This window comes from Alternaria infectoria (genome assembly GCF_024043175.1).
Source record: "Alternaria infectoria strain BMP 0036 chromosome Unknown scaffold_14, whole genome shotgun sequence".
NCBI classification, from domain to species: domain Eukaryota; kingdom Fungi; phylum Ascomycota; class Dothideomycetes; order Pleosporales; family Pleosporaceae; genus Alternaria; species Alternaria infectoria.
The window spans coordinates 306756-324037 of NW_026250703.1; the positions used below are offsets into that span (position 1 = coordinate 306756).

At 53.0% G+C, this 17282-nt stretch overlaps 3 protein-coding genes across 3 annotated transcripts; 2 read left to right on the forward strand and 1 right to left on the reverse strand.

Moving 5' to 3' along the window:
* Positions 1 to 59: 59 nt before the first annotated feature.
* J4E92_007889 (uncharacterized protein) lies at positions 60 to 4869 on the forward strand (the record flags this gene model as incomplete). The annotated part of the gene is made up of 4 exons (XM_051499250.1): positions 60 to 241; positions 398 to 479; positions 528 to 842; positions 889 to 4869. 4 exons carry the CDS (start codon positions 60 to 62, stop codon positions 4867 to 4869), a joined length of 4560 nt encoding a protein of 1519 aa, XP_051350499.1.
* A 1111-nt stretch (positions 4870 to 5980) lies between these two features.
* Positions 5981 to 7650, reverse strand: J4E92_007890 (uncharacterized protein; the record flags this gene model as incomplete). The annotated part of the gene is made up of 2 exons (XM_051499251.1): positions 5981 to 7550; positions 7598 to 7650. The coding sequence occupies 2 exons, from the start codon at positions 7648 to 7650 to the stop codon at positions 5981 to 5983; spliced, it is 1623 nt and encodes a 540-aa protein (XP_051350500.1).
* Positions 7651 to 8191: 541 nt separating this feature from the next.
* Positions 8192 to 11254, forward strand: J4E92_007891 (uncharacterized protein; the record flags this gene model as incomplete). Its single annotated transcript, XM_051499252.1, has 7 exons — positions 8192 to 8494; positions 8567 to 9246; positions 9302 to 10120; positions 10169 to 10340; positions 10395 to 10400; positions 10610 to 10942; positions 11018 to 11254. The coding sequence occupies 7 exons, from the start codon at positions 8192 to 8194 to the stop codon at positions 11252 to 11254; spliced, it is 2550 nt and encodes an 849-aa protein (XP_051350501.1).
* Between the last annotated feature and the right edge of the window lie 6028 nt (positions 11255 to 17282).

Consider the following 17282-nt stretch of genomic DNA (forward strand, 5'->3'; position numbering starts at 1 on the left):
GCATTCGCCATTGACCCTGGCTGATCGCGCGCTAACACGCTCGTGATAGAGTCGCGACTATGGCGACACCGCGAGGTGGGAGAGGCGCCAGCGGAGGCGATCGTGGGCGCGGTCCCAAAGGCGGCAACAACTCCAACGCGAATCGCGCACGCGGCAGGAACAATGCGCAGAACGAAGAGCGACCGGCGCAAGGTCTATACAAAGGCGGGCAGGGACGCCAGAAGAACGACTCCGGCAATTCGTAAGTCGACATACTCCCTCTGACGTTGGCACAGGGCGCGGGCGGACCGAGGGCGCCATCACCAGGATGCATACTACACCACCGCCGTCGTTGCGATCTATACTAGACGAGGGCCTCCATGGCCGCTCGCGGCCTATTCTAACTCGATACCTATAGGAACGCTTCCACTTCGAATCCGTTCGGCGGGAATTCTGCGCCATCCTTTGCACCCCACGAATACCAGAAGCGACTGCAACACGTAAGGATTACATATACCTTGTCAGGAGTTCAATACTGACAGGCACAGATCAAAGCGGAGCGCCCCAAGATCCGCGAGAAGTTCGTCCGCGATGGTCTCATGAACCCCGAAGGCCAGATGCGCCTGATCGACTCCGTCAAGCTGTACGGTCTTTGCCAGGAAATGTGCCCGGAATACGAGCGCGTGCGTCGCATAGTCGAACTCGACGTCAAGGCCCCCGAATGCACTCCCGAGACCCAACACCTACCCTCCCGTAGCCAGCGCATCGCAGATGAGTCGCGCATGGTCAAGGCATACGCGCGGTCAGCGGCAGGCATGGACGTGGAGCTGGTCTCAGAGATTCGGTCGCCAGCCACCTGCTTGGTAAGTTAGCGGAACTCTCTACATGATCGTGATTTAATATCCGCAGAAAACCCTCAAGTACCTGTACGGCCGCCTAGACGAAGACGATTTCCAGTTCCTCCACTCATGGCTTTGGGACCGCACACGAGCCGTTCGAAAGGACCTCCGCACACAACGTATCGAGAACAGGGCCGACATCGCGGTACTACTCACCTCGCTCGAGTACAGCGCCCGCTTCTACATGCTGTCGGCTCACCATATGGCGCGGAGTACCAAGGACGACTACTCGCATCAACAAGACGTCGAGCAGCTGAATCAGACCCTCATCTCACTCAAGGAGCGATACGCCGACAACCGACGCGCCAACATCATATCAGAATGCGAGGCTGAGTTCTGGGCATACCGCCTCATCCTGGCTCCCATCTACGCCAACACCCAGCTCGAGAACGAACTCCACCGTCTACCTAGCGATTTACGGAACAACCCACGGGTCCAGACCGCTCTCGAGATCTTCCGCCTCCTCAAGTCCATCCTCATTCACAGGAATTACGACAACTGGGTACAATGCCAGTCGAATTGGAAGCGCTTTTGGGAGTTGATCAAGTCGCCACGGGTATCATATCTTATGGCATGTGCGGCCGCCATATCCTTCAACAGGGTCCGTCACGTTGCACTTGATGTAGTCTGGCGTTGCTACCGAGTCGGTCTCTACAGGCATCAGGTTTCCGTCGAATTCTGGACAACCGACAGGCTAAGAGAAGTACTCGGCATGGACACTGAAGACGAGGCCGTTGAGTTTTGCGAGGCGCACGGTTTTGTCTTCGAATTCAACGAGGCAGGACAGCGCTTCATGGACATCAAACAGAAGCACTACGACAGGAAAGCGAATGTCCTCGCCAAGGCCGACATCAAGCCTCAGTTCTTCTCCGCAACTATCGTCGAGGCCAAGCGATGTGGTCGTCCCTTGTCGACTGTCATCGCAGGCATGACTGTGCAGGAAGCCAAGAAGGGCGGGCTGTCTGCTATGCAAGCTCAACAGATGGAAGACCAGACGTCGTTGTTCATCCCAGAGACCACCAGTGTATTCAAACAGCAACCTTCCGACGCAGCACCATCTGCTGGTGGCTTTGGCTTCAACGCGACCGCATCTCCCTTTCAGCCGAATGGCAATTCTACCACAACTCCAAATCCATTCGCGAAAGCCGTCCAGCCTGGCCTTTTCGATCCTTCCAAGAACAGCATCCAGTTTGGACAGCCGGCGGACGCGAATGCCAATCCATTTTTGCGCAAGGACAACAACTCATTCCAGTCGACACCGACTGCACCATCATCAAACCCTTTCTTGAAGAACAACACTGCGCAACCGGAATCTACGACGCCACAGACTGCCGCAAATCCTTTCTTGAAGTTCAACAATGCTGCGAAGTCCGAGACAACCACCACACCGACTCCTGCGAATCCGTTCCTGAAGAACAACACCGCGCAGCCTCAGTCGTCAACATCTCAAGCTCCAGCGAACCCCTTCGGTGGATTATCGTTCTCAGCATCTGAGGCCGAAATTCAAGCTCGGGCGAAACGTGAAGCTGAATTCCAAGAAGGATTCCATTGGGGCGAAAAGCCTGCGGATACGACTACACCTACTACGACTGCACCGACTACCGCGAATCCTTTCTTCAAGAACAACACCGTGCAGCCTGAGTCTTCAACACCCAAGGCAGCTCCTGCTTTCAACTTTACTCGGTCTTCGTTCAATGCTACACCCTCGCAAGAAACCCCACAACAGTCCTTCACCCCATCAGGAACACCGCCTCCGACAGATACTTCTCCACAAGAAGATGAAGCACAGAAAGCAGAGCAGGTGAAGAAGGAAGCAGCTGAGAAGCAACGGAAACTGGACGAAGCACGCCAACGTGTACAGGAAGCCCAACGAGCAAAGCAAGCGAAAGAAGCAGAGCAGAAGCGTGAGGCGGAGGCTGCGGCTGCGCGACAACGCCAAGAGCAGGCTGATCGAGAGCGAAAGGCACGGGAGCAGCAAGAAGAGTTGGCTCGACAGGCAAGACTACGTCAATTACAAGAGGAGGAAGCACGGCAAACACGGATACGAGAGAAGGACTCGGCATTGCATGCGCTCACGGCGGATGTTATGTTCCATCCCCAGGAGGGATTGCTGATGCAGTTCGTCGAAAACGCTGCTATGAATTTAGCGAAGGAAGCTGCAATCACTGTGGAGATGGAGAGGAGAGTGGCGATGGTAGATCAGAAGCACAAGAGATATCTAGATGAGTTGAAGCGGGCAGGCTTGGCCAAGATGATGTTGGCGGTGCAAAAGAAGAAGAAATTACAGAAGGCACGAGAGAGGAGGAAGCGACTGAAAGAGCAGCGGGCAAAGGCGGAGGCCGGACAAGACGAAGTACCGGCAGACGCGCCTGCACCGGTACAGCCGGCATCATCGAACGGTAAGACGACAGCAGCAGTACCACCAGAGGGGCGATCGGTGTCTCAGCAACCTTCGAATTCTCGGCGCGCCAAGCGAACGCAACAGCGACACCAGGCTCAGAGCTCTGAGACGAATGGTGTGAACTCAGCCAAATCAGTGCCGGTCAACAACCCATCTCCTGAGTCTACCTTTGACAAGAGCACAAGCAACGCCAGCACATCAATCACCGCATACTCCCAGGCATATCAGCAGGCCGTTGCGAATGCACCAGTAGACCGGACCGAGACGGATTGGTTCAGGTTGCGCGCTATGGGCATCGATCCGAGCAAGCACCGGAAGCGCAGCTTCGACTTTGGTTCATCAGACGAAGAGAAGCCCAAGCTCATCGAGCCCAAGCGACCCAAGTTGTCACCAGCGTCGCCTGCACCGGAGCAACATGAGCAGTCAGCACCGAGAACTATGCTCGAAGAACAGCGCGCTCGTGCTGAAGCCATCAAGGAGTCCTTTAGGCAATCAACATCCACAACATCCCCGTCTCACTCCTTCAACGGCGCAATGTCGTTTAGCGGACGGTCTTCATTCAACGATTCTACGAACGATCTGATTGCAAGGGCGCGACGGACGCTGGCAGATTCAAGAGCTGAGATGCCGCCTCCTTCTTTCACCCCAGGCAAGTCGTTGTATCGATCAGGATCCTTTGATGCAAATGCCAGCCAGCTCATCGCACGAGCCAGGGGTCTTGCATCTCCCGCGGCCACTTCTTCAAATGTCCAGCACGACTGGAGTCGCAGCGTACCCAACCTCGGACTCTCGGCATCCCAGAGCCGACAGTCTACATACGGTACATCCACGTACGGCAGCACCCTCCGCACCAGCACCTCCACCAAGAACCGTCCAGCATACTGGGAACGAACAAGCCGCTTCGTACCACGCCATCTTTACGGCCAAGGCGCAGAAGCTGTGCGCGCCTACAGGATCGAAAATGGTCTCAGCAAATCACCTGCTAGCACCCGACCCGCCAGCACAGAGCCACTGGATATTTCCTCGCCGATACCCACGCAGCTTTCTTTCGTCCAGCAGGCTTCATCCCAGCCGATGAGCTACAAGCAAGACCAGTTCACTAGCGATTTTGCATCAACCAACGGCGCACACGTCATCGATGTCGATGCTCAAGATGAGCACGCCATTATGACTGACAACGAAGAGGACGTCCAGTCTTACAACCACTTCGGCACTACATCATCTTATCCAGAAGCTCAGTTTACTCCTTCCCAGGCGGCACCCTACCACCAACATCAGGAGCAGGAGCAGGGGCAACAGGAAGAGTACTACGACCGAGACGCAGAAGACCAAGACGCAGACTCTGAGATGCACGACGGTGATGACGAAGAGTTGCTTGATTACGACCAGGACTCTGATCTCGATGAGGAAGACGAGATCGAAGAAGATGAGGACGCAGAGTCTTTTGACGAAGAAGACGAGGACGAAGATGAAGATGAAGAAGACGGTAGCGAGAATGGCAGTGACGAAGGCGGCGGCGGTGCAGCAGACCCCGGCGCGAATGGCAAACCGGGTGCGACGGAAGACGATGCTATTGAATTGTCGGATTAGTCGTCTGATACTTCCGTATCCGCACCTTGGCCTTGCCTTCACTATTAAACCGACGCGTCACACGAGTACTGCGATCACGGAGGTCGCAGTTGGGGATTGAGTTTGGAGGAGGAAGAAGGTGTATCATATAAAGATTTTGTATGCATAGCGAGGGCGTTTCTTGGGTTCTTTTCTTCAAACAAGCATGGCATGGTTGTGGATTAGCATGGACATGGACTGGGTATGGAGTCATGATACCCAATGGGCGTATGGTTGGTGGAAATATCGCAGAAAAGCACCGCATGGTCAGAGTGAGAGACATGAAAGATGTGTTATGATGTGCTTAATTATCTTGTGTATTGTGTGGGGATAAGTGATGTCTATGATGTTGTGATGTCGGTAGTGATGCTTGCGAGCAGCCATGTGATGCGATACGTCGTAGTCAAACGCTCATCGCGGTATCACTGGATAACCAGAAGCGGGTTTTGGCTGAGCAGTCCTCTGCACCTGGGACTGGGGTGCTGTGTCAGTCGTATGTAGTGTATGATGGTGTGATGATGTGATGGGTAGTCGTGATGCTAGTTTTGATGGATGTGTTGTATTTGGCATTTGCATGGCTGTAGTACATTTGCGTTATTCTTGTTTGATGTTTTTTATTGTGATGGCGACAAGACTGGTTCGAAAGTTTATGTTGCTTCTAAGTTGTGGAAGTCGCGAAAATCGCGGAAGTCGTACGAGATGAGTAGGTTGTTAAAAGTGAGTAAGTTTGCGAAAAGAACATCAAATCGTGGAAAGCATGTGTGCGGCTCGTCGTCTTGCTGTTCACTGCATTACCATGTAGCGGTAGCGATGATAGGCTTCTGAGGGGCAGTGATAATTTACTGAGTGATCAAACTGCGAAGCACGTGGAGAGAAGGCAGCCGTGGAGTGCCGAAGAGCCTATGCGTTCGACACGAGATACTACTTCAGCTCGCAGGTTCAACACGAGAGAAGTGCTTATATAGATCACGTTGCTCCTATTCTGCGCTACAGTGTATTCACCTGTATGTCTCTTTCCAACCATTGCCGGTGAATTGGAATCGTATTTGTTTTGACTGCAAGATCGCGTTGCCTGGTCATCTAGACTGAGATATTACTCAATCCAAGCAAGATCTGGCAGACTCATTAGCATTGTATCAAAGTTGTGAGGCTCGTTGCTAACCTTTTGGATATAGCGCACCCCGATAGTTATGCCGTCTTCATCTTGGAACTGGGTCTTGTCGCCAAATTCGGGATTGTCTTCGTCCAAACATGTCAGACAGGTCACGACAATATCCGTATACTTGTCGCCCATGCAGCTTGGTAATTCGCGCTGCGCAATTTCGACGAGCGTTTCCTTGAGTGATGCAGCTTTGGTCACTTCCTTCTTCTCGGTATAGCCCGGCGGCGGCAAGAGTTGCGATGGGTTCGCTTCATTCGTGCTGTTGTACGTGACGAGCGTGCGCCACATGCCTATCTCCAGCAAGCACACACCGAGGCTATAGATATCATGCTGCATCGTGTATTCGCTCTCTGGTCTCAAGCCTTGTCGCTCCGGGTGGCGGTACAAGTCTTTCTCCCAGGCGGCGTCGCCGGCCATCACAGTTCTTCCGTCCGCAGCGCGGAATTTCTCGAAACCAACCAAGAATGAGTGCGCGTACTCAGACTTCTCAGCATCGAAGACTAGGATTGTTTCGGGTCTGATGCCTTTGTGCACGAATTTGTAAGTGTGGACAAAGGTAACAGATCGTGCGAGCTGAAGTGCGAGGCGAAAGCGCGTGCTGAGACTGACGTTGGGTTTTGCTTCGATCAATATGTTGCGGAGACTCTGTGGTGATCGCACCGAGGACGGGATATAGAACACGAAATCGTAAGCCGTAGTCGTTCTTCTATCACTGCATACCTTGGCGACACCAAAACATCTGAGCAGGCCAAATGAAAGCGCGTCTGCTCCATTGAGTTTGCGAGCGAGATCGCGTACGTCTGCGACTTGAATGTCGGGCTTGATGCCTTGTTGACTTGGGACGGAGTCTAAAACGAAGGTTTGGCTTTTGTCTGGCGTTTGACCTAAGGATGATGTTGAGTATGAGATTGGCGTGCGCACAAAGCCCGAAGTCGCGTTGTCTGGTAGAAACACCTTCTTCTTCTCTCCGGTGCCTGATTCCGGTTTGAGTGATTCGCGAACTCCTATCGCAGAATAAATGACATTGCGATCAACTGGTGGCAGCTCAGAATCGCTCTTGAAGAAATCCTGCAAATTGTTGTCTATCAGCCGGTTAGACATCATCAGGGCTAGATACCAGGATGGATCAAAAGCCTGCTGCCACTTTTGCAGTTCGGTTATGGCGGCGTCGAGGCTCTTTTTGACGAAAGGATACTTCCAATCATGATATTTCGTCTCCTTCGTCGTAGCATCGGCCTTTTTAGTGGTGGTGGCGGTGTCTCGCTTCTTCTCAAGCTTTTGCGCTTCGCCCTCCGCAGCCTCCAACTTGATCAGCAGCACTCTGAGCGTCTGATCTTGCATGATCTTGAACTGTTCACTCTGTATAGTCTTGATGCTTTCGAGATATCGGAGTTGGGTTTGTATTCGGAACCAGCTGTTGCTCATCAATAGCACCCGCACCTTGATCTCGTCCGAAGCATTTCGGTAGCTCTTGTATAGGTCGACAAGGCGTTCGCCATATCTGAGACAAGTTTTAGTAGGAAGGTAAATTGAACGTGAGGCACTCACTTTATTGCTAGGTCAACAGTCGCGACTACTGCCAGGGCCACTTCAACCGACATTGCGAAGTCTTGCAAGACTGTCGTGAGACGACTTGAGGGTCGCAATCAACAAAGAACAGTGACAGAAAGGAGCGAGTAACAGCAGATGCACTGCAGGGTACGGGGCAAAGGAAATGCCTAGATTGGAGGGGTATTGTCAAGGATCAGACGGAACGGGTAGCGATAATCGTCAGTGGCTGAGAGTGAGGGGCCGACAAAGCTGCAAATAGACAGAGAACAGGCTGTGTATGACGGCGCAAGCCTGGTTAATATACATACGAGAAGAGGTACAGGGTCGATCTATACCATCTATGCGCAATTGGGGGGCGAATAGGCAGTGCCTGCCGTGCCACCTGGGTACATCGGCGGGGTAGGCTGGGGTTGGATCATGACGCTGCTGCTGCTTCCGAAATACATCACACCCCTCTCACCTCTCGCACGCAGCATAACTCCAGCGCTGCTCGTATACCGGTTTTGTCGTGTGTTGTGTGTTGTGTTTAGTTCTTCCAAGGCCTTCGCTACTTCCCCTTTGACTGCCCCACTTTCCACGCATATCGGAGCTATGGAGCTAGTGCCGGAGTTAGTGGCCGATTCCAAACTGGACACAATCTTTAAGAAAGGATTCACCATCCATCATGTTCGGACGCCGGATACGACTCCTCTTCTCGGAAAGAATAAAAAGAAGCAGAAGTGGGAGCAGTCCAAAGAACTTGGTCGGGGATCGTTCGGGACTGTTTGGCTGCAGAAGCTGGTAGGAGGCGGCGACAAAGACACAGACAAACGAGCCGTCAAGCAAATTGAGAAGAGGTCTGCAGTCGATTACAGTCATGAGCTGGATGCGATAGCGAAATTCTCTCAGGAGAAGGTGAGTGATTCCCATTCGGTTTCAAGCCACCGCCCATCAGGTTATGGGGGGCTGACATGCCCTTGTATACAGTTCAACTATTCGTTCGTCAAGTCGCTTGGATGGTACGAAGATGACAAACACGTATACATCTCGATGGAATATCTTCCTCACGGCGATCTAAGCCGCCATTTTGACGAGTTCGGCCCACTACTAGAGCATGAAGCCCAATGTGTTGCTCATCAGATATTAGACGGACTGAAGAGTATGCACGACCACGGCTTCGTTCATCGTGATCTGAAGCCACAAAATGTGCTGATCAAAGAGCGCAGCCCTAACTGGTGGGTCAAGCTTGGCGATTTTGGGGTCAGCAAGCGTATGCAGGACGCGGCGTCACTCAGTACATATACTGGTACAGATGGCTTCATGGCACCCGAAGTCATCATGCGAAAAGGTCACGTTAATTGGAAGGCCCTCGCTGGACGCAAATCATACACGGATGCCGTAGATATATGGGCTTTGGGTGCACTAGTTTTCCAGGCTCTCACTGGCAGCGAGCCTTTCGCAAAAGATCTGGGGTCCTACGTCGAGGGGAAAACGCCTTTCCCTTATCATGTGCTGCAAGCGCAAAGTATCTCACGGAAAGGATGCGACTTACTGGAGAGACTTTTGCAAGTCATTCCTGAGAACCGTCCAACAGCATCCGAAGCTCTTCAAGATCCCTGGCTTAAAGCACAAGAGGCTACTCAAAGAGACTCGATTGAATCGCTGAGGTAAGAGATCAGGCGTTCTTCCGTTTTAGAGAACCAACATGCTGACATCGCATAGACCGGCTTCTACACTACACGAACAAGGCAAGAACGCGACTAACTTTCTCCGTAACATGGCGCAGCAGACAGCATCTACTGTCGCTTCTGCGGCATCCCTAGCGTGGAGCGATGCGGAAAGGTCTACTATAGTGTTCAAAGCCCTCGACTCTGTCAGAACTGCAGCCAAAGAACGATTTCCCACATCTTCACGACGCGGTGCCGATGCTGTAGATCTAGAGTCACACGGAAATGCTCTTGGTCTTACGACCCTAGTAGAACAACCATCACCACCTGCCAATGACTCATCTACCTTCGACCTATCGAGTGATAATACGGCACAGAAGCAGGCTTCACTGTCTCAAGAATCACTGGATGGCTCAACTTTGAACCAAGCCAATAGCTCAACGCTGTCAGAAAGAGTGGAAAGCGTGAAAGGTCCCAGAAGTTCGGAAGAAGAGCGCCGATCTGGCAGCGCGACACCACCATATGCGACGAGATCAGCAACACTACGCTCGGATCTAGGCAGTACAGAATCTCTGCAGGAGACGGAAGAGTATTTCGACAGGCCGATAACAGCCGATGACTTTATCCTTTCACCTGGTACAACCCTATCAGAGGCATCACCATCACAGTCAATATCGGACACCTCCCCAAGGGCACCTAGCGGCCATTGGACTAGGGCGATGCCATTCTCTGAGTTATCTCTAGACAGTGCCAGTGCCAGCCCCATGAGTCCGGCGTGGTCAAAAGATTCTTCCATCGTTCGTGAGAAAGGCTGCACGCTCAGGCCTCTCGAACTGCCAAGCGACCTTATGCATACGCTTGAGCCCGATGCATAGTAAGTAAACAATCTGATGAGAGTAGCTTTGCGTTGACATTAGTATAGTGTCGTTATTGTACCAGGCTTGGGTGATCCTCCCGCCGACATCTGGAGTAGAGACGGCTTCCACGATGAGCCACTTGTGCGCGACCTCACCAAGCACTACATGAACATCCAAGTCCTCGAACTCGATCACGGCTTACTAGTCAATGGAAAAGACTTCAATCGCTGGAACCAAGTAAGGGACAGTTCACACACGATGATGCAGCAGCTCCATGAATATCGCGAGCAGACTAATGTAAGTAGCCATAGTACCCAAGCCAGCTACTTATCTAATGAAAGACGTAGACGATGTCCTTACCCATGATCTTCCTGGGCCACGGTATTGGAGGCATCTTCGTAAAAGATGTGAGTCCATTGAGCCACAGATCGAGAAGGGTCAAAGCTGACGAAGGCCAGTTTTTCTGGAAGTCTAGTAGCCTTGAGCTCCGAAGCTTCCCAGCCCAGTGGCATAAGGATCTCGTCAACAATACAGTCGGAATCGTCTTTCTTGGAACACCTCATCCTACAAACGAGAACAAAGCAGATCATGAGAATATCCTGGGTATCATCACAAGACCGCCTACATCCAGAAGGTCAAAAACGATCGATAGGAAGCTCATGGATCTGGACATCCAAACCGGATATGTCCGTTCACTTTCTGAGGAGTTTGACAAGTACATCCGCGAATACCTTCCCAACCTGCCCGTGTTGTCAGTCTGGGATGGCCGAGAAACCAAGGCGATGCGAGTGGAAGAGACGAAGTTACTTGGTCGCAGATGGAAAGCGGAAAAATACGTGGTATGTCCTGAAGCGACTTTGCATACATCGGGAACGATCTACCTTCGCCATATATGATTCTAACGTGTTCTATAGATCGTTACCTACGAATTGGCCAAGATTGGCTTGCCAAACGAACAGATGATGGTGGCTGACTGCGATCACTATGAGTTGTGCACACATTACAATCCTGAGTTTCGACAAAAGATCATCGGCTTCTGTCATGAGAAGCTCCTGGAAGCACATGGCAAAATGCTGGGAAGGCCAGGAAGCGCAACCATCGCTTCAAGCACCGTCTTGGGCGAAGGCTCGAATGTGCCTTCGCCATGGTAGCACCCACGTTCATGGTACTGGGTGGCAATGTGTATTTTTAACAACACTCGTTACTTGCCGTTTATCCACTATCACTACACCTACATTACGTCTCTTGCAGCTACACGTATCCAACCTCGCACTGCACTGTGAAAGGGATGAGAAAAGGGGCGATTGCCTCCCACGTGCACTGATCAGGCTCACATTGATCTTATGTCAGACTTTGGGCGAACACGGCAGTTAGCATGCCAACGGAGGAGAGCGGTTCGAAAAAGAATGAGGCTCCAGAGGAACGGAACTCCCAAAGGGACTACGCTATCGCGGGCAAATGGATGCCACATTGCGAAGGCAGCTTCCTGGGAGACGTTGCAGTGCGCGTCCAGCGCCTGCAAGAGCGAACGCGCATTCCCTTGCGGGGTTCGTCAGCCATTGAAAGCAGCTGGAGCCGCTCAACCCAGCAAGAACGACGCGGCTCAAGCACTGCTCCATGCACCCGCATTCAGCATCACTATTGATTGCCACATCCCCTGTATTGACCGACTGACCACAACATCCCGATTGCGTGCTATGTGCGAGCTCCAACAGCGCCATTACCCCAAAAAGTAACACCGCAGAGATCGCGACCAGAGACAATCTTGCAAAACCCCAGTCACAGATCCCCCGAGATAAGCCAAAAAACCGTGGACGGCGCGAAGCCTCCCCATGTCAATCCAACGGCTTCTTCGGTCCTTCTCTCGGCGAGATCAGCAACCGTTTATCTGCTGATCATGAACGAAACGAGTACTACACAGTCAGCCCTAAACAACCAGTGCGGGTGCCACCCCTCACGACTGCAACCGGTTTTGTGACTCTTCTCAACAAGTTCCAACGTGCTGGCCCTGTTGGGCGTTGTTGGGCATGATATGTAAGGATGCTCGTTGTTTGCTCGACCACATTGGGGCATCCACAAGCTTGGAATGGGAGATGAGGATGTCCCGGCATTACTCCAAGAGGCAATGGGGTATCTGATGGTATGTCGCACTGGTGCCCAATCATTTCTGCAAGCGTTTCGTTTGGGAGGACGCACGCGCAGGGTATCGATATCCAGCTCTCTCATCTAGGTGCCCAGATCGCTCCTGCACATCTTGCAGCATCGGAGTTGTTTCAAAGAGCAGACCAACGGCGCCGCTAAATGTTGCGTAGTGATCATCATGGCATCATTAAAGACTTTAATTACCTGCAGGATTGCGAGCTGTGCAGCATGGTGGGTGGTAAGGTTGACACGTAACTTGCGGATGTCCTGTCCAGACAAACGGTCCGCACCGAAGTGTTCGATCATGCAATGCCTGCAGTGGTCAAACTTTCGGCTTCGATCAAACCTACCGGACCAGACCCCTTGCAGCGATCGAGAGGTCAGAATAGAGCTTCGTGGAGATAAGATTGCTAGCAGCTTCCTGATTGGTGTGTATATGCGAGAGGGTATTGCCGTGCAGCTCGCGGATGTTTCCCCATATCGACACATCGTGAGCGGTGCAGCTTGGTGTCGCATAATACGATGTAGCGTGCCTAGATTCTAGGGCTGTCATCGAGATTCGTGGTGGCGTTGTAGCTTAGTACCGCACCACAGTCGTCCGAATCGGATGTTCTTCGTCTTCCGCCAAGCCGAAAATGATCGGTAGCAGACTACCATCGTCATCGGCCAACTGCTCCGCTGGAAGTGTGTGGATGTCATTGCTGAATGAGTCAGTTTCGCTCTGTCCGACCCAGCTCCCCGCAATTTCCACCTTCATCCCACGTGGCAAAGATGTCTGAAACAACCAAGTTTCCTAGTTAGTCCAAACCAACATGAAGAAATACACGGATGAACGTGGTGAGACCGTGATGAGCATCCAGGGCGGAAAGACCCGCTAAGGCTGTCTCTTGATCCGCGCGCACAACGTCAACCGCATAAGGGCCTTGGAGTAGAGGTAGTCGGGAAGACCTCGCGGATCCGTGTCTAGACGCCCTGAAGGATTTTTGAATACGGAGTGGCCCGCCTGGTGAAACAGCGTTGCCCTTGCGTTTGCGGTGCGGGCGTGAGCGAACGTCTGTGACGAGCTCACTTTTTTGGAGGGGCTGTGGACTGGTGGCTGAACAAACTTCGTCAGAAGGGCATGTTCCTGGGCTACCTAGTCTAGGCCGACATCTTCAACGGCGGAGCAGTAGTGAAGCAACGGTCATAGTACAGTAGTGAAAAGCTGACAGCTCAAGTGCGTGATCTTGCCGCGCTTGTACGTACGAATGCGGACTTGATGTCTGTCTCGAAAATTCGCCGGGTTTGGCAGATGTCTCCGATCTTGTTGAGTGGATTCGTCTATCCTGCTACACGAAGGTCTGCGCCAGGAAGGTTTCTAACGCACGTCATTCCGCAATGTATTGCACTTGCAGCACACGAGTCTGGTTCGACGTTAGAGACAGTGGAGCATGCAATTCAATGCGGCTACCAACTGGCAGTGGGCTGAAACAGTGCTGGTGCAAAGTCGTACCATACTGCAGGAAATTTCGTCGATAATCGAGAGTCCATTGTGCGAATAGGATTAATTCAACATTCGGATTATAGCCCCGCCGGAGCTCATTCGTTCAAAAACCACGAGGCTGAACATCAGGGCGACAAAGTTAAGGATACAGCCGGTTAGTGAAACTGTTGAACACGAGAACGTAGCACATGGCTAGTCGCCTCCAGTAGGTCCAGAAGGTATGAGGTAACTAGACAGTGACGTTGCAGGCGCCGCTGAGAGAAAGTCCAGCCCTCAGGCATGGTCGAGTCATTGACAGGGTGAGGGTGCTTTCTCAGTTGAGGTTACAGTATGACCTTCCGGGCAACTTTGGCAAGCCCATATCTTGGCCCAACTTGACAGCACAATCGAAAACTGACGGTGTGTGGTGGCGTTGTTCTACGGCAATGTTAGACGATCTATTGATGTGCTAGCAGCTAGCTGGCCAATCGCAATACGCCATGGCGGATGAAAGCCGTGATGTTTAAGGGTACCGACGGCGTGCTTGAAGCCACACGATAAAGAAACAGCGCCGCCGTTTGTGACGCATGATGGGTGAAGTGATGTTCCTGGATGTTGTGCCGAGGTGCAAGCGACGAGACAGGTAACGTCGTATCAAGCCAACAGCGGGAGTTACGGGAATGTCAGATGCCACGAAACTGTGCAACAGACGATGTCCTTAGTTACAAGTCCGGCGAGTCGATAGTCGTGGGTGCTGTCCGCTCGAGCATCTGCCTACAGCGCCCCGGCAGGGTCATGGATGAAACATCGATTAATGCTCCGGATGCTACTGCAACGGGGCGAATAAATCCTGCGCTGGAGTTAATCTCAGGAGAATAAAACTGCAGGTTGGGTGTGCAACCAAGTTCACGTGGCGTCCGCACTTACATTTTGGACTACAGCTGCGCGGGCCGGACCCCTCCACGACGCTTGACAAATGAGGACTCGACATTGGCCGAGGTAGCCCCGAAACAAGCTTTCCCTCTGGTCCCTGGGGAGGAGTTCGCCGCACACGATGTTCGCACTCGTTGCGCTCCGCGGAAGATAGCCGCTTAGCGCATTGCTAGCAGGAAATATCCGTACGATCCGGATCTCCAGGATCGTCCAGGGACCTCATCTTCCGGTGTAGATCATCCCCGTCATGTGCACCCATTTGCGCACCTGTGCAGTGTGGAAGTAGGTCTAATGGAGCTTGCCGACCTGCGAAAATGCCCAACACGAGGAGTAAATGGATGCTGAGGGTGGATCTCGCCGCGGATAGCGCCAAGGTACACTATCAGTCAATAGAACATGTCGGGGGTGATCCTAGATAGACTGCACGCCGGGAGGGCTTGATCGTCATGGTGTCTCTCCAGGTCGAAGGCATGCCGGCTTTCTCAACGTTGACGAAACAGGATCTGGACTTTGAGCATGCTGACTCAAGTTGGCGTTCGCGACAAGGAGACGTTGAGTCGCTTCTTCCTTTCCAACCGCGACGCCGTTCGGTTCCGGAACGGGCGATGAAAACCGAGGCTGATATCGACACGTGATACAGGCTACATGGAAGGATTATCGTGACGCCGCTGTGCATTTGCGCGTCGGTGTGATGGTCGAGCAGATGCTGCAGAATGTTACATAGCACCATCGCAGTCATCGTGTCCACTCCAAAAGTAGGATCGATGCGGTATTTGCGACTGAGCCGTGATCGTACCGTACGCAACAAGACCCTGCTGTGTGTTTAGCGCGTCGCGGTTGATGTGCAAAGACATCACATCATCCAACTTGTGCTGATCGTAGCCGACTTTCGCCTACCCGCGCACCTGAAGTCACACTCGCTGCCACCTGCGCCTCGGGAACAATCCGGGGCAGGCGAGACGCTGGCGCAGACTCAATGAGCTATCCACAAGAGCCTGCCTCGAAAGCGACAAGGTACATGTCTTGTCCTGACTTGACGATTCGTGGGCGCAGCTGAACTTCTGGTCATAGCAGGAAGAATAGCGCGGTTAGCAGTGGGCGCGATAGGTCTCGTTGCGAGAAAATCAGACCATAACGACACGAATGAGCACGTGTATTGGAGAGTAAAAAAACTAATCCAGGTCAGCGCTATTGCGATTGAAACGCGAACAGGACAAGGAGGATTAGGTTAGTACAGTCTGCGATAACCTGATGACCTGATTCCAGGTTGAGAGTGGACTCACTGATCAACGACCGACTGCGAACGTGCGGCCTGAGTCGATGCTGGTTGTATATATGTCCGGGACCTATATTTGCTTTGTTTAAGAGCTTGCAAAGCAACGATGTTCCCAGTCTGAGCAATGCGCTGGAGGGGCGCGCCACAATTGGCGAACATGCGTCCCCCAGCTATCAATTGTCGGTGATAGACACTGGAGACCAGCGGACAGCTAGCACATGTCTAGTCGATTCCTCTCGGACGTGGCCAGAATGCAGTCGTCTTCTCAATGCGACCTCCTAGCATCTAGCGATAGCCGTTGAAACCTGGTTGCTGTCAGGCGCGGTGTCAGCAAGCCTCCAAAGAGAGCGATGCTAACGCACGGAGACAAGTGATGCCCACCCTAACCGAACGAGGATGATATCTGCAATGCCGCCCGGCCGAAAAGGGCGAAGTGCGTGACTTGCAGGACAGCACTGACTCGCGCCTCACAAGCCTGGCTGCGGACCGGAATTGATAGCGCCGTCCAGTGTCTGGCTAATCGGCACACCGCACATCATCGGCTATAGATGACGTTCCTGACTAGATGATAACTCACCTGGTGAGCTTGCAAGGGACGATCAAGGCTGAAGCGCACGTCTGGGGAGAGCAGACGCGGCTCTATCCCTGGCCCTCAGGGCAAGGATAGCGCGTCAGTCACCGAGGTGCCTCTGCAGTAGGCTATGCAGTTCTGTTGCTGCGACTGCACCAGGACCCGCTTGGTCGTCACGTATCGGCTGCATTGTCGTCATTGCCAGCCCCGCGTCAAACCGCCTGAAGACGTCTCCAAATGCAGTCGCATCGCATCGCAGTCGAAGCAGCGGATTCTGAGGCGTATGAATGGGTGGCAGCGGAAGCCGTGACCCCACAACTCCACGGTGGGTGCTGGTCTGGACGAAAACATAGCTGCAAATCTCAGGCTTACGGTCGACGCATCTCACACAGACTATTGGAGAAGTTCGCAGGTCACGGCGTGCTGAGCGGTGCAATTTTTCAGATGGAGTGTGATGGGCGTGCATGATTCTCTCCAGGATGAGGGGAAGGACAGCAGCCCGGCACGTGCACGCTAGGCCGCGTTCGGTCGTCACTTGACCAAGCGATGCCCTTCGCGGACGCAAGGCGAATGTGCGACGACTGAGCCATACCCAACGCAACGCGCGCGGAGATGCGCAATTCTCGGGAGATTTTTCATCGCCCTGGGTACCCCAACCGACGGTGGTGCGGCGTTGACGTTTGCATGGTCGCAGCGAACCTTTGATGTAGGGGTTGGTCGACAACAGCTGGGGCTGCTGGGCAGGGCCACAGAGCAGACGCGACCGTGTGAAACATAGCGCACCGTCCCGGATCC